The sequence below is a fragment of the Lampris incognitus genome, chromosome 4 (assembly GCF_029633865.1).
Source record: "Lampris incognitus isolate fLamInc1 chromosome 4, fLamInc1.hap2, whole genome shotgun sequence".
NCBI lineage: Eukaryota > Metazoa > Chordata > Actinopteri > Lampriformes > Lampridae > Lampris > Lampris incognitus.
This window is the reverse complement of record NC_079214.1, coordinates 36,025,732-36,049,653: the sequence shown is the minus strand read 5'-3', so window position 1 is coordinate 36,049,653 and position 23,922 is coordinate 36,025,732. Positions and strand designations below refer to the sequence as shown.

The following is a 23,922-nucleotide window of genomic DNA, read 5'->3' as shown; positions in this document are numbered from 1 at the left end:
CACAGCCAGTTTTTCGCGTAAATCCGAGTACTGGAGAAGGGAGAAATACGCCTGGCGGGGATCTGCACTCTACTAGTTATTATTATTATTGTAGCGAATTAGGGGGGGGGGGGTAGTCGGGAACCGCTATAGCCGGGACGCGAACTCGTGTATTCCGCGTGTCTACTTATCCGTGCACGTTACATTATTATTATTATTATTGTTATTATTATTATTATTGTTGCGCTAATTCACTGTGTTTCTCGCCCTTGAATTAACGGCCACATTACAATTTAGTTTTAAGAAAGGGGGTTTTCTCAACTTAATCCTCTTCAGTTATATCGTATCTTTGAGCTTTAGTTATTTGAACAAGTAACAACAGACAAAGCGAAAATAACCATATTCATAATATTTCAAAGTGTGTCATATTTGTATAACATTTTGCATGTCTTTTTAAAAAAATGCTTTTTTTTCTTTCCCGGAATTTTTTTCTCTCCCTTGGCTGGCTTTACACTAGCACAGCTTTCGATTACATTGTAAACACAGGTAACGTTCTTTTTTGATCAAACGTTTAGCATACTTAATTGTCCTTCTAGCGTGAAAAGTTAGCTTGAATTTTATTGAAAATCCGCTATGACGTTCCATTATTTGTCCAGAGGGATGTAGTTGTTGCTTGCTACGCGCGTTACCTTTGGTATTTTCACGAAGTAAAGTTCATTGCTAAATGCTAGCCAGCGACTAGCTGCTACAGAATTAGCATTGTTGGTAACGGCAAACTAGTCAGCTAACGTTAGCAGTCAGCTTTAAGCAGAACTTCCTTAACATGGTAAGCTTTGACCCCTTAAGATTCCAAGACAAGTCTGTTTAAACTGCAATGGATGCTAACTAGTTGTATTTCCGCATTAGGGATAGGAGATCAGTGAACGTTAATGTTAACGTTACATCAACAGATGTTTCTCGTGGTAGCCTGGTGCCTTAACCACACAGGTAAACAGCGACGTGAAGAAAAGACGAGGGCTACTATAAGACGTCGCTGTCCGACCCGTCAACCCTCGCTTTAACAACTGTGTTAAGCGACTGACGTGCGGATATTTTAAAGTTTAAATCCTTTAGCTAACGTCAAAACGCAGTTTAGATGGCAGCAACCTGCCAACAACGTTAGCTTGTCAGCAACTTCCGCAGCTGGATTTGTTTTTGCCTTATTTCACCTACCCATCAAGCCTCTCTTTAACAGTCGCGTCAACCGACTGACGTGAGGATATTGTGAAGTTTAATTCTCGGAATAACGTCAAAACGCAGTTTAAATTAACTCGGTAAAACCTGCCGACAACGTTAGCTTGTGAGTAACTTCCGCAGCTGTATTTTATTGTCTTATTTTACCAACGTGTTGTCATGCTGTGGGTAATCTCTTTTCGATAGCCATCTGTAGGAGGGATTAATGATCAGCAAATTGAGCTTGTTGTCAGATTAATTGCTTAAATGTCAGATATCAGGAGCTGGTTTGCGCAAGGGAAGAAGGCAGAAGTTGACTTTTTGTTTGTAGGCCTGAGGCGGCTGACAAGCTTATCAAAATCTACCAGATTTGGGGATTCTGGTGGGGGCACAGCTTCGTTTTATTAGGTAACCTAAGGTTTCTACTGAAGTTGGAGAATACATTTTAAAATCGAGGTTTTGAACTTCACTTAGCCAGTTCTAATGTTCATCTGTGTCGAGATGTGTTCTGAGCCTGACTGCTGACATTTTCTTGCCCCATGTGGCATGGTTCCTCTGCTGCTCTTTCTGTCAACACGTGGTGATCTCTTCCAGTGTTTTTCCTGTAATTTTACATGTTTGTTTTATCCTCATGTGTTAAACTCGATCGTCATTCGTGGTCTTGCGCACAGTATCTTGAGAAGACTTCCTGACTTGAGGTTGTCAATGGCTGCTATGGGTGGTCGTTGGATGAACGAAGGGACAAGCCGTCTTGAATAGACTGCATACACCTTAAAGATTGTAGTGCAATTGTAATTGATTATAGTTTCATTCGAACTTTACTGACCCGTTTTTTATACGGCTCAGGAGCAAAACGGATATATACCTGAAATGTAAAACGAGTTGGCCATCATAATATCCGTTTACTGTATCCACCATGTGGAAGTTTCTTTTATAAAAGCAAAGTCACCAGAAATGCGTCCACAATACCACTGGGTTTAGAGGGACATTGATATTTTATAATTTACAGAATTTAATTTGTCCTGCTTCTTGTACTCTCAGACTTGTAATCAACAAACGACCTAATCTAGAAATGTCATCAGATAATTTTGTAAGGCAGCCTGATTAGAAGTAAACTTTCATATTAAATTATTATGATAAGCTATTAATGATAATAATGATCATGATAATATTATTATCATTACAATGATCAATCACTGTACTTGCAAATGTCTACTTGCTGCTGAGACCAACCCAGGATTCAATTCTAAACTGACGGAACCTCAATGTTTTTACAGTCACAATATTTGGTCTTACAATTCTGATTTGTCCAGGCTTAATTTTTGATAAGGTCCAAGTAACATTCTCTAACATTTACTTTTGAACTGTTCATCCTTAGTGATATGCTAAGAGCACTGCAGATCTGCATTCACACGTTTGTGTTACAGACTAGGTCACTGAATCAAACTTAACGAGATGGTGATGTTAGGTTTAATACTCCTGTCTGTGCTCCTGACCAAGGCAATGGAAAGAAGAACTGGAGTTGGTCCCCGGGTGCTGCAGCACTGCAGCTGCCCACTGCTCCTATACAGTAGGATGGGTTAAATGCAGAGAACAAATTCATTGTAAGAATACAATTTGTTGTAAGAATACAATAACAAAATAAAGTGGCTTTCTTCTTCTTTCTTGTAAAGCATAACTTGGTGCCACTGCAGACCATTATGCTAGCAACTCAACATTGAGGTTCTTTGTTTGAATCCTGCTGTTTCTTCCTGCTCAGCCAGGCATTTCAAAGAGAGGAGTGCATTTGGCAACACTCCTTGGTGGGGAGTCGTAAGTGGTATACTGTCCCCCCATTATGACCAGTGACTCCTACAGTTGGTGGGGCATCTACAGCTGCTGGGGGAAATAGTGTTGGCGTTACATTTCCCTGGAATAACCTGCAGCTGGCAGGTGAAGTGATCGACTGACTCCACGTGTCTGAGGTTACACATGGAAGCATAGCAGTCGACTTGTAGGGGTCAAGCAATAGTGAGATACAGGAAAACAGGGAATTGGACATGCCGAATTAAGGAGGAAATAGGGGGAAGTAAAAAAGAAAAACGTGGCACCTCTGCTCTCAGTTGTGATGAAAATGACCTAAAAAAAAACACTTGTCCAACTTTGCTGTGTATCCCCAACCTTATAAACGGCACAGTTGCATAATGACTGAAATGGCAGTCTAACACTGGTTTCATATGCAAATTGCCATGACCATTAATTAATTCTCCCACAAACCTTGTGTCCAGATGAACTGATTCAACTTTTCTGGCATAAAATTCAGAGTTACATCTTTGCACGTGTGGGTGGGCATCAAGAAAAATCTCCAGAAGTAATTTGATTTGAAATCAAAATGCGTGGATCCACACTGCAATTTCATGGGTCATAGTTGCATCTTTGGCTGTTGTCATCCAAAAACACTCTTCCTTTCCCCAAAACTCTGGCTTCGAAAGCAATGGTTGGAGTTCATTCATGTTAGAACATTAGTCAAGAGCAACTGCCCGTCCCTTGTTAAATTTCACCCCAACAGTCTGTTTCGGAAATGTGTCACATCGCGGAACCTCACAACGCCCTAGATGCCATTTCATGTGCTCTTTAAGATATTTTGACATCTGTTCTATGAGGTAATTTTTGCAAATGAAAATCTTCTTAACAAGCATATTGAGGCATAAATACAATTGATATGAATTAAAAAAAATAACCTATAGGCCTTTCTGTGAAAAAGAATGACAGTGATAGGGAATTTTTCTGACATAGCCACAACTCAAAGCATCTTCATTTAACTTCATTGGTGAACAACATTTTAGATGTCCTGCTGGAACTTCAAGTTTAAAAGGAAGTGGAATAAGAAGGAACTAAGAATTGATCATTCCATTGAACAAAAAATTGTCAGAATGTATGCAATATCCTGCAATAGTAAAGGGCTAATTTTCTGTTTCTGTGGTGACACCCCTGTTTTTACTTGAACATCTCTAGCTTTAGATGAGTACCGATGGAAGCGACAGGTGTGTGTGAGATTGACGTGGCAACCAGAAGAATTGTCGGCGGCAGTGATTCCCCACCTGACCTAGACAGCCCTTGTCAGGTATACCTCATCAACATGCTCTTTTTTGTCATTATTAGTTTACCATACTTCCTTTTTCTTTTTTGGCCGTGTCCTGTGCTCATGTTTACAGTACATGCGTGAAGTGGTGGGCTGTCAGGGCCCCCGGGGCCTTGTCTGCTGGCCCTGTCAAAATCAAAATCATAATTTGTTTTTCATAGTTAAATTGAAGTGTGTCTGAAATGTGTCTGAATTCAATTACTTGTTTTCTCCTGAGGCTGAGCAGGGATTTCCTGTCATCGAAACACATTACAGCTCCTTGGACCAGCACTAGTTTGTATTGCTAGTCTTTTGTTGAAGCCTGAAGCTGCCAACTGATTATAACTTTGAGTGACCATATAACTTGCCAATCAAAATTTGATGTGCGTTGACAGAATGTTCCAGGGCCCTGCAATGTGTTGATGCTAGCCCCGATGTCATCATCAACTTTGAGCTTGAGCCTTTGGGGGGTTGAGAGCGAACTAAGCACAATGGCCGCTGCATTCACAACTACTGACAATCTTGTTGCTGATCTACTTTGTTTTTGGCAAATCTGGTAGGATTGTCAGTATTTTTTTACACGTTCTCCCAAATGGACTAAATTACTGGATGAATTTTGTGAGAGAAGGCTGCTACGAGTCTCTCAAGTAAGGTGGAACTTCAACTCCAGGGGTTAAATGTATAAATCATGCGTACACATGTAAGCTGTACTTATGCAACTTCCCATGCAGGTTTCTGAATGTATAAAAATCCACGGGCGGTGAGAATCTGTGTACTGGTACGCATCTTTCACACTCACTTTGTACACAGGTTTCGGAATGTATAAAAAGCCACGGGTAGTGTGCATACCGGTACACATCTTTCACACCATATGTATCATATTCACAGTCTTTTGAGTCCGATTAGTGTGATGTTGCGAGTTGACAAAAACGGATATAAAAGTGAATATGGGTGTCATTTTATTTAGCGCTTTTGTTTTTCATTACATTATGTTAGGATATAATCTACTACTACCATGTTTGGCTGCTCCCGTTAGGGGTCGCCACAGTAGAAGATCTGTTTCCATTGCTTGCTGTCTTCTGCATCTTCTGCTGTCACGCCATCCACCTGCATGTCCTCCTTCACCTCATCCATAAACCTACTCTTTGGCCTTCTTCTTTTCCTCTTCCCTGGCAACTCCATATTCAACGTCCTTCTCCCAATATACCCAGCATATCTCCTCTGCACATGTCCAAACCATCTCAATCTTGCCTTTCTTGCGTTGTCTCCAAACCGTCCAACCTGAGCTGTCCCTCTGATATACTCGTTCCTAATCCTATCTTTTTTTGTCAGTCCCAGTGAAAATCTTAACATCTTCAACTCTGCCAGCTCCAGCTCCCCCTCTTGTCTTTTCGTCAGTGCCACTGTCTCCAAACCATACAACATAGCTGGTCTCGCTACCATCTTGTAAACCTTCCCTTTCACTCTTGCTGGTAACCTTCTGTCACAAGTCACTCCTGATACTCTGCTCCACCCATTCCACCCTGCCCGCACTCTTTTCTTCTGCTCTCTTCTGCACTCCCCGTTACTTTGAACAGTTGACTCCAAGTATTTAAACTCATCCACCTTTGTCACCTCTACTCCTTTCATCCTTACCATTCTGCTGTCCTCCCTTTTGTTCATGCATAAGTATTCCATCTTGCTCCTACAGACTTTCATTCCTCTTCTCTCCAGTGCATACCTCCATCTCGCCAGGCTCTCCTCAACCTGCACCATACTCTTGCTACAGATCACAATGTCATCCTCGGAACATCATAGTCCACGGAGACTCCTTACCTGGTCTCATCCGTCAACATGTCCATCACCATTGCAAACAAGAAAGGGCTCAGATCTGATTCTTGATGTAATCCCACCTCCACCTTGAACCCATCGGTCATTCCAACGGCACACCTCACCAATGTCACTGTGTTAGGATACAATCTATAATTTAAAAAACCTTCACTATGATTACATAGTGATATGTGAGTCATTACTAACCTTTTTTGACAAGCATTCATTTGGTTCTATCTAGTAGAAGACGCGATCTGAAAGGGATTGGAGACTGCAAGGTGGTGATGGGGAGAAAGTAGCTAGGCAGCATCGCATGGTGATCTGTAGTATGACTTTGGAGACCAAGAAGAGGAAGAGAGTGAAGGTAGAGCCAAGGATCAAATAGTGGAAGTTGAAGAAGGAAGACTGTTGTGTGGAGTTCAGGGAGGAGTTAAGACAGGCACTGTTTGGTAGTGAAGAGTTGCCGGATGGCTGGGCAAGCGCTGCAAAAATAGTGAGGGAGACAGCTAGGAAGGTACTTGGTGTGTCATCAGGACAGAGGAAGGAAGACAATGAGACTTGGTGGTGGAATGAGGGAGTACAGCAAAGTATACAGAGGAAGAGGTTGGCAAAGATGACGTGGGATAGTCAGAGATGAAGAAAGTAGACAGGAGTACCAGGAGATGCATCGTAAAGTGAAGAGAGAGGTGGCAAAGGTAAAGGAAAAGGCGTATGTTGAGTGGTATGAGAGGTTAGACACTAAGGAAGGAGAAAAGGACTTGTACTGATTGACTAGACAGAGGGACTGAGCTGGGAAGGATGTACAGCAGGTTAGGGCAATCGAGGATAGAGATGGAAATGTGCTGACAAGAGAGGAGAGTGCTGAGAAGGTGGAAGGAGTACTTTGAGGGGCTGATGAATGAAGAAAATGAGAACGCGAGAAGGTTGGATGGCGGCACAGTGGCGCAGTAGTTAGCGCGGCTGTCTCACAACAAGAAAGTCCTGGGTTCGAGCCATGGGGTATTCTGACCTTGGGGTTCGTCCCGGGTCGTCCTCTGTGTGGAGTTTGCATGTTCTCCCCGTGTCTGCATGGGTTTCCTCTAGGGGCTCCGGTTTCCTCTCACAGTCCAAAGACATGTAGGTCACATGAATCGGCCATACTACATTTTCCCTATGTGTGTGTGTGTGTGTGTGTGTGTGTGTGTGTGTGTGTGTGTGTGTGTGTGTGTGTGTGTGTGTGTGTGTGTGTGTTGACCCTGTGTGATGATCTGGCGGCCTGTCCAGGCTGTCTCCCCACCTGCTGCCCAATGATTGCTGGGATAGGCTCCAGCATCCCCACGTCCCTGAGAGCAGGATAAGCGGTTCGGATAATGGATGGATGGATGGATGGAAGGTTGGATGATGTGGGGATAGTGAATCAGGAAGTGTGGTAGATTAGCAAGGAGGAAGTGAGGGCAGCTATGAAGAGAATGAAGAGTGGAAAGGCAGTTGGTCCTGATGACATGCCTGTGGAGGCATGGACATGTTTAGGAGAGATGGCAGTGGAGTTTTTAACTAGATTATTTTAACACAATCTTGGAAAGTGAGAGCAATTAGCAAGCAGCAGTACGGTTTCATGCCATGAAAGAGCGCTTTGAGAATGTTGATTGAGAATTATAGAGAAGGCCATAAGGAGTTACATTGTGTCTTTGTAAATTTAGAGAAAGCATACAACTTAGCTGGACAAAAGATAGTCTGATTGATGGATTGACATGCCATGGGGGGGAGGTGTGTGAATTAATTAATTGTGAAGTGCTTTGATTGGCTGTTGCAGCTAGAAAAGCGCTATATAAAATACCACTTGATTGGTTGATATGACAGGGTGCGGAGAGAGGACGTTTGGTATTGTATGAGGAAGTTGGGAGTAGCAGAGAAGTATGTAGGAGTGGTGCAGGATGTGTATGAGGGAAGTGTGACAATGGTGAGGTGTGCCATTGGAATGAGAGATGGGTTCAAGGTGGAGGTGGGATTACATCAAGGATCAGCTCTGAGCCCTTTTTTATTTGCAATGGTGTTGGACAGGTTGACGGATGAGATCAGGCAGGAGTCTCCATGGACTATGATGTTTGCGGATGACATTGTGATCTGTAGCGAGAGTAGGGTGCAGGTTGAGTAGAGCCTGGAGAGGTGGAGGTATGCACTGGAGAGAAGATGAATGAAAGTCAGTAGGAGCAAGACGGAATACCTATGCGTGAATGAGAGGGAGGACAGTAGAATGGCGGGGATGCGAGGAGTAGAGGTGACGAAGGCGTAGGAGTTTAAATACTTGGGGTTACCTGTCCAAAGTAATGGGGAGAGCAGAAGAGAGGTGAAGAAGGGAGTGCAGGCAGGGTGGAGTGGGTGGAGAAGAGTGTCAGGAGTGATTTGCGACAGAAGGGTACCAGCAAGCGTTAAAGGGAAGGTTTACAAGATGGTTGTGAGACCAGCTATGTTATATGGTTTGGAGACAGTGGCACTGACAAAAAGACAGGAGGCGGAGCTGGAGGTGGCAGAGTCGAAGATGCTAAGATTTTCATTGGGAGTGACGAAGAAGGACAGGATTAGGAACGAGTATATCAGAGGGACCGCTCAGGTTGGACGGTTTGGAGACAAAGTAATAGAGGCAAGATTGAGATGGTTTGGACATGTGTGGAGGAGATATGCTGGGTATATTGGGAGAAGGATGCTGAGTATGGAGCTGCCAGGGAAGAGGAAAAGAGGAAGGCCAAAGAGGAGGTTTACGGATGTGGTGAGGGAGGAAATGCAGGTGGCTGGTGTGACAGCGGAAGATGCAGAGGACAGGAAGAGATGAAAATGGATGATCTGCTGTGGCAACTCCTAACGGGAGCAGCCAAAAATAATAGTAGTAGTAGTCATATTTGTAGTAGTGGTAGCACTTTATTGAATTTGTTGGAAGTTTCACGAGTGACTGGTGAAGACTTCATCAACTGTGGAAACTTGTTTGTTATCTCTGCCGGTAGCCTGGAGGGGATTTTATGTTTGTTCACGCGTGTGTCTTTCTGCGGCTAGTCTTGCAAGCTACTGGACCCATCAGCCTAACATTTTTTTTGTGCACAGTTATGACTGTTTAATCAGGAACCTGTCATGGATCTGACTATGGCTGGACTCGATGAAGCAGCAACAATTGGCAACGCTGTCTTCGGGAGTGGGGCGGAGTCGGCTTGTGTTTGTCACATGAATGTGTCTCTGTGTGTGTCGGAAAAAGCAGTGGTTCGGCCTGGATTCGCCTTGTCACGAAAGTGGCGAGGCATCTCCTTCGAGACTGCCGGCCGGAGAGATGCAGTTGGCGAATGCATGCAGGTTGGGTGTTTGAACTAAAATAGGGATCAATTGGCCACTAAATTGGGAGTAAAAGCGAAAAATCAGAAATAAATTTCTAAAAAAAAAAAGAACCTTTCATGGTTGTGATGATTAAAAAAACCTTTGGAAAACGTTTGTTCTCGCTATCACCGCACTCTGTCCTCATTCATTCTTGACCTCGTTCTACCAATGCTGCGCTGTCGCTGCACGCATGCATACTGTTGATTTAGCTCAGACAGCGACAGTGTCCATTATGTGTTCGAGTGTGAGTGTTTAAAGTAAACAAGACGTTGATCATTTTTCGCAAGTCAGCAAATCATTCACTGCTGATCTCAGCACAGGAGAACTGGAGGAATACTGGATGAACCAAAAATAATTCACCTTACTCACCTAGCCACCATCTTTGCTAAACAGCCATCATGAGGAGGATTAGATGCGGAATTGCCATAGACTCCCAATGTTAAAACGCCACTATAAAAATATAGTTTCAAGAGTAGGATTAATCACAGTCACAGCTGGAAGTCATCTCAGTAGCTACAATAAAACATGATCTGTTTTCTTACCATTGTTTTATTTTTTTTAGAATGAATGAAAGTCATTAGACTACATTTTATGTCATGAAAACCGCGATGTTTAAACACGTAAGGGCCCCTTCTCCTGGTAGGCAAAAAAAAGAGGGGTGGTTTGTCGCCAAGTCCGAACACCAGAGAAGGGGAGATGAGCCTGGTTGAGATTTTTGGGGGGGGGGGGGGGGGGGTTTGTTACTAAAGGCCCTGACTGAAACGCCACAGTATGCTACTGCATTCACTCAACAGGAAGAGCATAACTTTTTTGCCTGTTTTTTAACTCAGGCGTGGATATGCCAGTCAAGAAAACCACTCCTATTAATTTCAGTATAAAACCCCTATACTACTGGTGACTACCCTGAAGTCAACTCGTGTCGACTTGATGAACTGCGAATTCTTAGAACACTGTTCTTCTCCCAGGAGTTGATGCGGCTACAGACTCTTATTTTTAATGGTAAAAACGTTTTTGCAAGTTTTTGCAGAGCATTTAGGGCGGCAGGTGCTTAGAGGTAGAGCAGGTTGTCTGGTAACTGGAGGGTTGCTGGTTCAATCCTCAGCTCCTCCTGGCTCAGGTGTCCCTGAGCAAGACACCTCACCCTTAACTACTCCCGATGAGCTGGTTGTTACCTTGCGTGGTTGACACTGCCATCGGTGTGCATGTGTGTAGGTAAATGGGATGCATTCATTAATTGTAGAGTGCTTTGAGTGGCTGTTGCAGCTAGAAAAGTGCTATATACAGTCCATTTACCATTGCTAAATACAGGGGCTTTCATATTTGATGAGTATCGACTGGCGCTTTCATCATGTGCTACAGAGGTTAGTTGACTCGAATAATTTTTTGACTTGCTTGGTTTTTCTGCGGCAGTATGTGCTGTCCTTTACAGAAGGAGCAGATTATTGCTGAATTTTTTTTAATATATTTATTGCTTAAAAGCTGAATTGTGAATGGGAAGGTTGTAAACCCAAATACGTTGACATAGGCATGTTCACACCTCCTTTCAAGTGTGTGTGTGTGTGTGTGTGTGTGTGTGTGTGTGTATATGTGTGTGTATGCGTGTGTGGGTGTCAGGAGGACATTGCGGAGTTCACTCTTGGGGTGTGTTGCTCTGAGGAGGTGAGGGGAGAGACCCCAGGAAGGGAGGACAGTTCCAGTGACCTGGGTGAGGTGGAGCTAGACCCAGGAGAAGACACCAAGACGGAAGACAAGAAAGCCTTCGGTAGGCAAACTCAACTGTGAAGTTGTGTAACCTTAGTGGATTCTCTGTCTCTCCGACAGACATAGACATTTTAATTCATTAAAGTAATTTAAACATCAGCCATTTTCAATCTACTTTCCCCCCCCCAAATATCAGTGTTCAGATGTTTTTCGTAATTTTCAAGGGGTGACTAGTGTGTGTATTTCTAGAGATTATGCTTTCAGTCAGTGAAAGCCGAAGAGAATTTTTAATTTTACATCTCCACTTAGCTGGTGAATGGAAGCTTTCATAAATATGTGCTGTTTTCTGTCACTAAAAGCTATTATAACATTTTCTTTACAATTTGTTAAATGTTCTTAAGTCATCATTTATTTTTTTTATCAGCCAATCCATAATACCTCAGTTTTGTAATGTTATCAAAGTAAGGAAACTACTCAGTCCCTTTGGCATTTCAAGTAATCAGACACCGTAACAATATTTTTAAAGTAACTGCCCATTCCATTTAGTTAGAGCATCCATTTTGTAATTTTTGGGTTTAGTTTGTGAATCTCTTGATCTGAGAGTTAATATTTCATCATGTTAATGTTCCAGGGAAGGAGGTTCTCTTATTTATGGAAGCCCTTAATGCCTTAGCTACTCCTGAGGAAAAACTTGCTGCCCTGTGTAAGAAGTATGCTGATCTGGTAAGCAATGAGACACAGGTCATTCTCTGAAAAGTCTCATTCACTCAATCTTGTTTTTTTTTTTTCCCAGAGATGCAGACCTCACTTGGCAATTAACATTTTTGTTACAAATAATTTAGAATTACCCTTAGTCTGTACCACTCCATAGGAAAAAGGAATATTTTTTTATGCAAAATACATTTTTAACTCTGTTGCTGTTGTCAAACGCTTGCCTATGTCATCAGATGTGTCATCCTTGAGAAAGACTTCTTTCATGTCCTGAAAAGATATGTCTGAATGTAGCTGAGATTTTTTGGGGGCAATGGTAGTATACCATACTTTGCACCTATGATAAATAGTTCCCTTTGGCTTTATACCGCCGCAACTATGCCCATCTTAAGGTTTTCCCTCTCTCACTTTCCCATCTAATACAGTGACTCTGCTTATGAGACTATTTTGGCACACCTTTCTAATTCATTCTGTTAATGAACTTGCTCTTCTACCATTTTTCCTTTCCCAATAGCGCTGATCTGATCTATAGTGGTTTGCCCTAAGCCCACCAGTATTTTTTGAATATGCTCTACGTATGTATCCCATTTAGTGTGTCCGCTGAACTGCTTCTCTGAGCTTCCATTTCTGTTAAACTGATACAGTACAACTGTTGGCTCCTTGAAGATTCTGATAGTCCGGTTAGAGGAATCCCCCTTTCACTTTCAAATCCTTTTATAGGCTTCTTTTATTTCATTTGAGCACATTTTTTGGAGCAAACAGGTTTCTGAATTAGATGCAGTTATTTAGAAAAGCGAGGCATTGTAATTTCATTTTTATGCTTATTTTTGTTTATTGGGTATTTTTTGTGAAGAAATTAAATGAAAGTTTTATTTTTAGAATGTAAACATGTTTGACCTAACATCCAAAATATTTACTGTAGTGACAGTGAGCTAGCTTTAACCAAAAATGTTTTGGTTCTCTGAAGTTGGAGGAGAGTCGCTGCACACAGAAGCAGGTTAAGGCGCTGCAGAAGAAGCAGTCTCAGATAGTGAAGGAGAAGATCAACCTCCAAGGGGAGCACAGTAAGGCCATCCTGGCCCGCAGCAAGATGGAGAGCCTGTGCAGGGAACTACAGAGACACAACAAGACACTGAAGGTATGCCAATAGAGTGTTTGCATATGACATCATGTCACTGTGTTGCTGTGGTGTGAACTACAGATGGAGGGCAGGAAGGGATTTTCTACATAGGAAGCACTATCGCAAACTTTCAAAATGCCTATGTTTGGCGTCATTTATGGTTGCTCAAATTGATCAAACTGAGAAACCACAAGGAGTTTTTATTGCGTACGAAAAGTTGTTGTTCATGAGGGTGAACAAATGCAAGAAATTGACCAAAAAATGCTGGAGAAAATGGCTTGCAAACCTTGGTTTAGCAGGGTCAGATGAGGCTTATGTATGCAGTGACCACTTTGTCAAAGGTGACATAACTTATGTGGCTATGTTTATGTAGCTAACTGTTGGTCCATAACATGGAAAATTTTAAGATATGACATTGCAACTACAATTTGTGTTGTTTGTCTTAGTCTGAGACAAACCTTAGAAATTATAGTTGCCATGTTTGATCTTAGCTTCCCTGTGTTGGGATTTGGAGAAGTGCGTTTTAGAAACTGACAGTTACTGTCATTTCCTTTAGTTGGGTAGGGTAGGCTACAATTACATGTACATACATCTTATACAAAAACAATTAATTTAGTGGTGTTTCACCGGAATTTTGAGAGTGGTTAATCTAGTAACGTTAAGTAAACAACTGTAACGTTAACATCGAGAGGTGCCACGGCATTTACTGTTTGTTGCTAGGTTAATCCACAGGACCATAAAAGACAAGCCACTCACCCTGGCGAAAACCAAACGACAGCTATTGTGGAGCACCTTAGTGCCAAGGTCATGGACCCAATCGCTAACAAAAAAAGTTGCATGCCACCATACTTTTGTATGCTTCATTTGTTTTCTTGAGTAGAAGGATGTCTGGAGAACAAGGTAGTTACTTTTACTAACACAAGCAGATTAATTTCATGTCTATTTCGTTGGTTGTTTGGAGCTTTCCACAGCTTGAAGGCTGTTTCACCTTGTGGTCATACAAAGCTGTGCTTTCAACGCTTCTAACTTGATAGCGCCATTATGAGATGGCCAAGGCTTGCTCATAGCATTTGTGCTGGGCAGAACATGTTATTAACAATTGTTAATAAGTGTAACAAAATGACCTGAGACTTAAAATCTCAAATGTCATGGCATATACCTGCTATCCAGTGATACAAGTATAATATCATCATACTTTGTTTCCCACCCTCCCTTGTGATTACTTGCCTAAACTCCTGACCAACCCCCCCTTACAATTACTTTTTGGTGTCCTGGAAGGAGGAGAATGCCCAGCGGTCCAGAGAGTATGATGAGCAGCGTAAGGAGGCCATGCTGCACTTCCAGATGACTCTGAGCGACATTGAAGTTCACATGGAGGAACACAGCTCCCGCAACGCCAAACTGAGGCAGGAGAACATGGAGCTGGCTGAGAAATTCAAGAAGCTCATTGAGCAGTATGAGCTCAGAGAGGAGGTACAAAGGTCTTAGAGCACTGTTCCGAGAACCTAAAACGCCATTTCCTTCTTTCAAGTTAAACCTCACATGTGCAGAGGAGAGGAGTTTTTTCAATATTGATGAAGTATTGGATGTCATCAGATCAAGGCAGACGTGATAACATCGGCTATTATGGAGGAGCAGTGTTGACTTTGTTGATCATCAACCTTTCTCTGAAATGACCATCAGGGAGGCATGGTTGAACTTGGTTTTTAATCAGCATGGTTAATCAGCTTGTTCATTTTGTTGACAAAAACTAGGATGGAAAACGTTTGTTAACAAACTAACAAAAATAAGATAATTAAATCCCTTTAGTAGTTACCTTAGAATTCATCATAGATTATGTTAACCAATGTGAAATGAAATATATGTAATCATAGCTGTTAACAAAGGTGAATTTTGATTTAGTTAAGCCTTACTTTTTTCCCATGGAAAAAAGGTTGCTGTTTTGTTGTGTTTTTTTGATAACAAAAGTGAAATAGCAGAGGAGGAAACCCAGAAGCTTGTTTTCAGCAGAACCTCTTTTATTGAAGTCGTATTTTTGCATGAGCTTTTATCTCATGTTAAGTTGTCACATATAGATTTTGAGCAATTTTTTTTCACTGAAGCTCCCACCAAATGTTCCTAATCAGCATTTCGTCAAAATCATTGACACCGTTTGAGCAGTGGTAGCCTAAACATTGGAGAGCTGGGTCTACATTTTTAAATATTTACCAATGCACTGAAGGTGATGTAACAGTCCACATGCCATACACCCACAGTAAGCATTTGCATAGAAGACAAGCTAATGTATTAACGCATGTCCTGACTGAGTATATTAACCTCCAGTAGATGAACTCATGCTATGTTATCATGAATCTACTGTTTCGTCTCACAGGCAGCATTACTCACTTAAATACCTAAACCTGCTATTAGAGGGTGGACTGTGTATGCAGGGACTTGACTAAGGTTATCTAATGGGCCCCATTGTTCACTGATGTTTCTTTTTTTTTGAGTTGAGTTAAAAACACCTCAAGAAGAGACTGAATGCATGTCATTAATTGCACATTTTGGCCTGCACATCTGTGTGGATGCCCTTGTTGTCAAAACACACTTTATGTGCCACATGTACTCAGTTTGGGTAGTTTGTTGCATGCACAGTCTTTAAGAAGAGTCTGAGAATGAGAATCAGGAATTTGAGGGAAGTATTTCATTCCTTAAATCATCTTAACTAGCACTACTTTACAGTATAGCTTTCCTTCCTTTGTAATGTGTGTGCAACAACAGTGTCTGTCATCAAATCCATTCTCTCCTTGGAAATTTTTGATTGCAGGTTTTGACACTCAACAAATCACTTTGAGAAAGGATGCAGAATGCTCAAATATTTTTTTTTTCACTGAAGGAAGAGAAAACATGCATATCTCAAAAATGATTCTTCAATGATTTGCCCAATATGACAGTGAGGGGGTTATGGTGAAAAAAGTAGCACATCACACAAATAAATGATCCCTGACAGGGATCTCTGCACAAAAATGTTTTGTTGGCATGTAGTCATTTTCTCCTTATCACATTCATCCTGTCTTTGTCTCTCTTGTAGCACATAGACAAGGTGTTTAAGCACAAGGAGCTGCAGCAGCAGCTGATGGACATCAAGCTGCAGAGAATTGCCGAGATGATAAAAGAGGTGGAGGAAAAACAGCAGAGAGAGAGAGAATTTGTAAGTCCATGTTCACTGCCTCACTGCCATGATGTCCACACAGGTGAAGTGAGGAGCCAAAAATCTTGAGCTAGTTAGAGGCGCTGATCTTAAATTTGACTGATGGGAAGGTAAAAGCCATTTTCATGATTCAATTCTACTGGTTGAATCCTGTGATGTGACTATTACCAACAACATCCATAATAAAATTATAGATGTTGGTAATTGTCGCCATCACAAGTTAGTGGATTATGCAACAGAGTGAACTTCCTTAAAAAATGGGCCACATTCATAAATGTGAATCCCAATAGCTATTAAGTGTATTTGGCTTCTTGACAACTACTAGACTGATAACGTAGGCATGGCAAATTTATTTGTATAGCACATTTCAGCATCAAGGCAATTCAAAGTGCTTTACATAAAACATAAAAGGCATTAAGAAAAGCAACATAAGGTAATAAAGACATTTAAAAACAAAGAGGAGAGCAAAAGTTACAGTGCAGAGTAAGATGAAAATCAAAAACTACGTTTTATTTAATAAAGGGCAGCAGCAAACAGGAAAGTCTTCAGCCTTGATCTGTGATGCACTTAATTCATCATCCTTTAATCCTTCTTTATCCCCCCTCATTCCAGGTGCACTGTTAAATTCTTTCAATAATCAGTGCCTATTCACCCTTGACCAAATTGCAGCATTTAAAACTAGGGAACAAAAATCAAATAACCTCCCCTGGCTGAATGATCACTCTCATGCCCTTAGAAGACTCCATAGAAAATCAGAACAACAATGGAAGGTCAACAAGTCGGAATTAGCGCATAACACCCTTAAAAACCAAAAGTTAATTTACCAGAAGGCAGTTAAGGATGCGAGATCGGCATACTTCTCTGAACTAATATCAAGAAATAACCACAATACTAAAGATCTCTTTAGGTTAATTCTGTTGTTAATGGTCCCTCCACTTTTCTTTTTGAACCTGATGTTTAGTTGTCCGAAAAATTTCTCACTCATTTTGTAAACAAGGTGGAGAATATCAGGTCCCAAACCCAGCCAGGTTCTTGCATTTGTTCCATTCCCCATGTTTATTCTGCCTCTTTTACCCAGTTTCAACCAATTACGATGTCAGTGAATGAAGAGTGAGGAGTATAGTCTCCAGTATGAACTCCTCCTGCATCTTAGACTTCATTCCCACTAAGCTTCTCAAGGAGGTATTTTCAGCTATCAGCCCCATTATTCTGCAAATTCTTAATAATTCTCTGGCCTCTGGTTCTTTTCCAGACAGTTTTAAGCATGCCATTGTTAACCCATTACTGAAGAAGCCTAATTTTGATTCCCTGGCTCTAAGTAACCAAAGACCAATCTCCAAATTGTCTTTTCTATCTAAGGTTCTGAAGAGAGTAATTTATCAGTTGATTTTAAAAAAAAAATTTTTTTATGAACACTAATAGTGTTTTTAACAGTTTTCAGTCTGGTTTTAGAGAAATAAATCATCATCGTCATCATTCAAATCATCATCAGAGTACTTCATAGTACCGAGACAGCTCTAGTTAAGGTCACCAATGGCCCACTGCTGATTGCAGACAGAAAGGACTGCTCGATTTTAGTTCTTTTAAACTGAAGTGCTGCCTTTGACACAGTCAATCACAATATCCTCTTACATTGCTTGGAGACTTGGGTTGGCATCAAGGGCTCGGCTCTTAGTTTATTATGCTCTTACCTCTCCAACAGAACTTTTTCTGTTCTGGGTAACTCTACTTCCTTGATGGCTCAGTTGAGCTGTTGTGTCCTTCAAGGCTCAGTTCTTGGCCCCCTTTTCTATATACATGCTGCCCCTTGGACAGGTCATTCAAAATCACGATGTGCTTTATGCTGACAACACTCGGTTATACATGCCACTAAAACCCACAGATCCTAGTGCCCTAGCAAATCTCACAACTTGCCTCTCTTACATTAAATCCTGGATGTCTGAAAATTTTCTAAAATTTAATGATGATAAGTCTAAGCTCATTCTGTTCGGTCCCGAAAAGTCCATCAGCCCATCTGTTATTAATCTTGGTGGTCTGTCAGGTAGTCATAAACAGGCTGCTAGGAGTCTTGGGGTAATATTTGATGCTAACCTTGGGATTTTTAAAAAAAGATTATTTCTAGCTTTTCTCTTATCCCACCCGATTAACCCAATGGCATATGGCCGGAACTCTTGTCGAATAACTCCCCTGGCTCACGTTTCCACAGGAAGGAGATAGTCGTAACACCAGCTTCCTTCAAACTCGTGTCGGCTGCTCTCGCTATTGTACACGCTGAAGCCTCACATGGATTGCATCACCTTCAGGCCGCGAAGGAGGTGTAGGGAGAAGACTTTCAGTTGCTTGGCTGCAGGTGCCCGGGTGGGCCAGAGGGGTCACTGGAGAACGACGAGTCCCGAACACTACACCCACTATCCCTCGGTTAAGGGTGGCCTAATGAATGATGTACCCCGTGGACGCTCTGGCCGTGACCGGTTACGGCGAGTCTGGGATACGAACCTCCCAGCCACATGACGAGCGGGCTGCAAGAACGGCGGTTTATTCCGCTTGGCCACCAGAGCGGCCTCGGTTTTGATAATCAAATCAAACATGTTGTTCAGTCATGTGTTCTCCAGCTCAAGCTTATCTCCAAAATTAGGTCATTTTTATCAGTTGCTGATCTGCAAAAAGTTGTACATGCTTTTATCTATTCTCAGCTTGACTATTGTAATGCACTTTATTCTGGTATCAGCAAGGGCTCCCTCCACCGTCTACAGTTGGTACAAAACGCCGCTGCTTGGCTTATTACCGGGACAAAGATGCTTCACCATATCACTTCTGTGATTGCCTCCCTATACTGGCTCCCTGTTATATTTCGAATTGATTTTAAAATGTTATTGCTCACTTTTAAGGCTTTAAATGGTCTTGCTCCTACATACATTTCTGATTTATTGACGTGGTATATGCCCTCTTGACCATTAAGATCCGCAGATGGAGCCCTGCTGGTTATTCCTAGGTCTCAGTTTGTTACAAAGGGTTATCGGGCTTTTGCTGTTGGAGCCCCCACACTATGGCTCTCTCTTCCTGTTTAACTAAGACAAACCAAGTCCCTAGCTTCTTTTAAATCTCATCTTAAAACTTTTCTTTTCATGAAAGCATTTACAAATGTTTATATTTGATTTTATTTATTGATACTGTTTTTATTTTTACTCTTATTTTTGCCTTGTCTGGTTTTCTTTGTAAAGCACTTGTAACATTGTTTTAGAAAAGTGCTATATAAATAGTTATTATTATCGTTATTATTATTATTAATTGACTTTGACTAAACCTAGTCAAAGTCAATACACTTGGCTCCTATCCAGGAAAGCCATAGGATCCCATTGTTTAAAAAAATAATTAACTACAGTTTACATAGACATAGCTTGAGCCTTAACCAATTTAATCCATTATTTTTGAAAAAAAAACCACACCCAAACAGACATGTATTCTACATATTCCAGAGGTGGCTTTAAAAGGCAGCAAACTGTTCCATTTAATAGGGATGATTTCAATACTGTGAATTTAGTTGTATTTACTTTAGATTTGGCAAGCAGATGGAAGCCAGCTGCTGACGAGATAGCAGTCACTACACCTTAATAGTCAGGGCAATGCAGTTTGTGGTACCATACTTTCCATAGAGCTCAAAAGAAATGTTTGATACTTTATAAAGTTGTTTCAGGAAAAACTGAAAAAACATTGTTCACAATGATGCAAAATGGCGACCAAGACAACAGTACGACGATGTGACCCGTTTTGAACTTCTTTTCTTTTTTTTTTAATACAGTGGCTTTCTAGATGGGAGCTGATGAGGGAACTGACTTTATAGCATTTGTCCACAATGAGAAAAACAATCAGTGTTATCCTTTATGGCAATTGCTAATCAGTAATAATTTTGTAGTTGTTCATTCTAATGCTAACAATTAAGTATGTCTTTGACAGGAAAAATTATATGACACATAGCATTTTATGCCTTCAGTGTCACAGTCAAGCATATTTCTACAGCCCTACATCCCAGTTGCAGTCTTTGAGGGCTTTATATGTAAAGATGTGGAAAAAAGACGGTGGTCATCTGGAGAAGAATAAGGCAGGTAGTGGCAAGTTGGAAGAGGAGGCAAAGTTGTGGTTAACAAGCAGATAGTCAGATCAAGCTGGTACAAGACCTTTACCAATAGATACTACAGCATACATAGATAAAACCCTGGTTTAATACCATTTTTATCATCGGGCAGTAGGGAAGATGCTGACACAACAGCACTGGCCACTCTTAATGAATTGTGAATGGAATTAAGGGGTATTGATTGCACAAACACTATTGCAGTTGCATTGTATCAACATAGGTGTCAGTAAGCTAAAAAAAATAAAATCCTCATAATTATACAATGTTTGTATTTTATGTTTGTGTTGTATGGTTGTAATGTCTGGAGCTTTTTGTAGTGAGCTTGAATAGTGTGTGACTCTTGTTTTTGGCTGATGTAGCTGCTGAAAGACGCCACAGAGTCCAGAAACAAGTGTGAACTGATGAAGGAGCAGGAAACACAGCTTAAGCAGCAGGTATCTGGCTGGGCAGACACACACATACACACGTGCATGCATATTTCCTAAATTGTTATGGGAGGTAATAAAGATATCTACACATACATTTGAGCATGATTTCATACAAACACATTTGTACTTAAGTCTGCATTATTTAACATGAAACCAAGGATGTACCAGAAACACTTAGTTGTTTACAAAATAATTTAATTGTCATGGTTGACTTTTTGGTCAATCACTTTGAACTAGATCTTAAACAAACACAAGCTTTAGCTAAGCCAAAGAGTAAAGAGCAGAGCTAGTTAAGCTGTTAAATGCACGTTCCCCTTTCTGGCTAATTGCTTACTGTTCGTGATTGACAAATAGGGAAAAGGGGAAAATGTGGACTATCTGAACCAAGATCAACAACAAGACACAATGATTTTTGCATTGCCCCCCACCATGTTGATCATATAGTTCTTCAGAGGAGACAAAGAATATCTGTCCCCTTTAATCATAGACATACCTTGTTAAAAAATTTGAATGAGGTCTTGTGCAGTCTGTGCTTGTTTAATGTCCTTGCTTGTCTGTTCCAGTTGTCACTATACATGGACAAGTTTGAGGAGTTCCAGAGCACCCTGGCTAAAAGCAACGAGGTCTTCACCACCTTTAGACAAGAGATGGAAAAGGTGAGGAACAGTATGCTTCATTGTATTGGATGGGAAGCTTGTTAGGTGGGTTAGCATCCTGGTTTGGCTTTGAATGACAATTGGAGGATTGCTTGTATGAAGGTCCCAGATGTGAACGGTGTAGTGCAAGGCTTCTCAAAGTCCGGATCTTGGTCCACATCCAGACCAAACGACTAGTCAATCCGGATCCCCATATCTCGTGTTATGATGAAGTGTAACGTTTTCTATTTTGTGTGTTGTTGCTGTCGAGTTCACGCATTAATGTTACACTGGAGAATTTGCTTTGGGGGTGGTGCACAGCTTTTATTGAACTTATGGTAACGTAACGAGTGTAGTTGTCATCAACTTGAGTAATGCTGTCTTCACTTCACCTGAAACCACCTACCGTGTGGGGACATTTTATGGGTCCCCATGAGGAAAGGGGTTTATTTTAGGATTAGGACTAGGTTTTAGGGTTAAGGTTAGAATTAGGATTAGTTTAAATTAAGGGTTAAGTTTAGGCATGTTGTTTCGATGATTAGGGTTAAGGGTTAGGAAATGAATGTAGTCACTGAGGGGTCCCCACACTATAGGAAGACATGGTGTGTGTGTGTGTGTATGTATGTGGAAGGGCTGACTTTCGCCCTTGTTGAAACACAAAGAGGAGAGGAGAGAAACCAGCGCAGCCATAAATGACAGTAACGAGTAGCCTACCAGTACGTGAGTTTTCATTAGGGTTAGAACCAATCGGGGCAGAGTAGGGCAGGTCTTCGTAGAACATTATAAAAGTAATAACTTATAACAAGTTATGTGAGTTGATTAAATGTTATTTTATTATCACCAACTGTTTCGGACCTCTGACCTCAAATAAAAATCAGATGTGGACCTTTGAGTAATAAGTTAGGGTCCGCGGTGGTGTAGCGGTCTAAGCATCGGCTTGGTGTCGATGCAGTTGCCCACTGGGGACCAGGGGTTCGCGCCTCGGTCTCGTCAGATCCGACTATGGCCGGACTCGATGAAGCAGCAATAATTGGCAACGCTGTCTTCGGGAGGGGGGCAGAGTCGGATTGTGTTCGTCACATAAATGCGTCTCTGTGTGTGTTGGAAAAAGCAGTGGTTCGGCCTGGATTCGCCTTGTCACGGAAGTGGCGAGGCGTCTCCTTCGAGACTGCTGGCTGAATAGATGCAGTTGGCGAATGCATACAGTACGAGGGTGGGAGTTTGAACTAGAATAGGGAGCGATTGGCCACTAAATTGGGAGAAATCAGAAATAAAAAAATAAAAGTTTGAGAACCCGTGGTGTAGTGTATGGACCCATGGGATAGTTACTAACCAGGTGGCTACCTGATGTTGTTTCCCTGCAGATGACCAAGAAGATCAAAAAGCTGGAGAAGGAAACGACCCAGTGGAGGACCAAATGGGAGAACAACAACCAGGCCCTGCTTCAGATGGCTGAGGAGGTGACTTTCACTATCCTCTCATCTTCCCTTTTGAACATTCTGGTCTTAAGTGGATCTCTGCATTGCAGGATCTTTTGAGCATAACTGATAATTGAAATACATTTACCTTTGTTTACTTTTCATGCCAAGAAAAGCTTAGTTTTCCAGCATGTACTGTAATTGGGCACAAATATAGAAATAACAGAATCCGGCTAACTCTTAAGAAAAAAAAGATCTTCATATTGTTTGGCAGTCATGACCCTTTTTACGTCAGAAATCTGTATCAATACCTTTGCTCAATGGTCAAGCGAGAATGCAGTAAATTTGAAAAGGTTTAGAGAGTAAGTTTGCAGGTTTTGTTCTTTAGTTATAAGGCTCCATTAGCTTCGCACTGCCAGCCCACAGATTTCACTTAGCTTATTTTTTGGTATGGATTTGTTTGGGTTGGGGACAATCTCAGTTAGCTAACTATGTGGAGGGTTTAGATGATGATCATTGAGGAGCATTGTGTTGGGAAAACAACAATGGCTGCAATGCTCACTGGTTGTCATAATCTGAGCCCTCCCCATAGTTCACTGATTGGTCCGACATCCAGCTGACAGGTTCAATTGATTTTCAGTTGATCCTTTCTAAACCAATATCTCATGGCAAACTGAATTGAGCTCATGAGCTTTGGGCTGGCAACACAGGGCTATGGCTACATTACCATCAACTCTTTTTGTGTTTTAGAAAACCTTGCGTGATGGCCATTTCAAGGCCCTTCAGGGTAAGTTGGAGCTCTTGGAGAGGCTGTGCAGGGCCCTCCAGAAGGAGAGGAATGACCTCAACAACCGACTTAGCCTCCTCAAAGAAGAAGCAGAGGCCCAGTCTCCTGCACCTCAGCCAGGGGAACCATTGGTTGGGGAGAGAGTGGGCTCCATCCCGACTGAAGTGGAGGAAATCCATCAGGCCCCCAGGCCACCTGAACTGGAACAGGAAAGTGTGGCTGCTACTGATGATAAAACCACTACTGCTACTACTCTGAGCAACCACTCTCCAGCATCAGCAACCACACAGCCCCAGAACTGACTGAGCCGATCTCCCCTTAGCCCTCATGGCCTCTGTGTGTGTAGGGGAGAGGGGACATT

At 41.7% G+C, this 23,922-nt stretch overlaps 1 protein-coding gene across 3 annotated transcripts; it reads left to right on the top strand.

Annotated features, from left to right (window-relative positions):
* Window positions 1-492: 492 nt before the first annotated feature.
* On the top strand, window positions 493-23,863 carry txlng (taxilin gamma). Of its 3 annotated transcripts, none has more exons than XM_056279253.1 (11): window positions 493-525; window positions 4,186-4,294; window positions 11,054-11,201; window positions 11,772-11,863; window positions 12,819-12,989; window positions 14,250-14,444; window positions 16,042-16,161; window positions 20,653-20,727; window positions 21,285-21,377; window positions 22,721-22,816; window positions 23,525-23,863. In XM_056279253.1, the coding sequence occupies exons 2-11, from the start codon at window positions 4,202-4,204 to the stop codon at window positions 23,861-23,863; spliced, it is 1,422 nt and encodes a 473-aa protein (XP_056135228.1). In that variant the 5' UTR covers window positions 493-525; window positions 4,186-4,201. The 3 variants fall into 3 exon arrangements, with proteins under 3 accessions (XP_056135228.1, XP_056135227.1, XP_056135226.1); XM_056279252.1 differs by lacking the exon at window positions 493-525 and adding an exon at window positions 723-805; XM_056279251.1 differs by lacking the exon at window positions 493-525 and adding an exon at window positions 1,295-1,318.
* The last annotated feature ends 59 nt before the right edge of the window (window positions 23,864-23,922 follow it).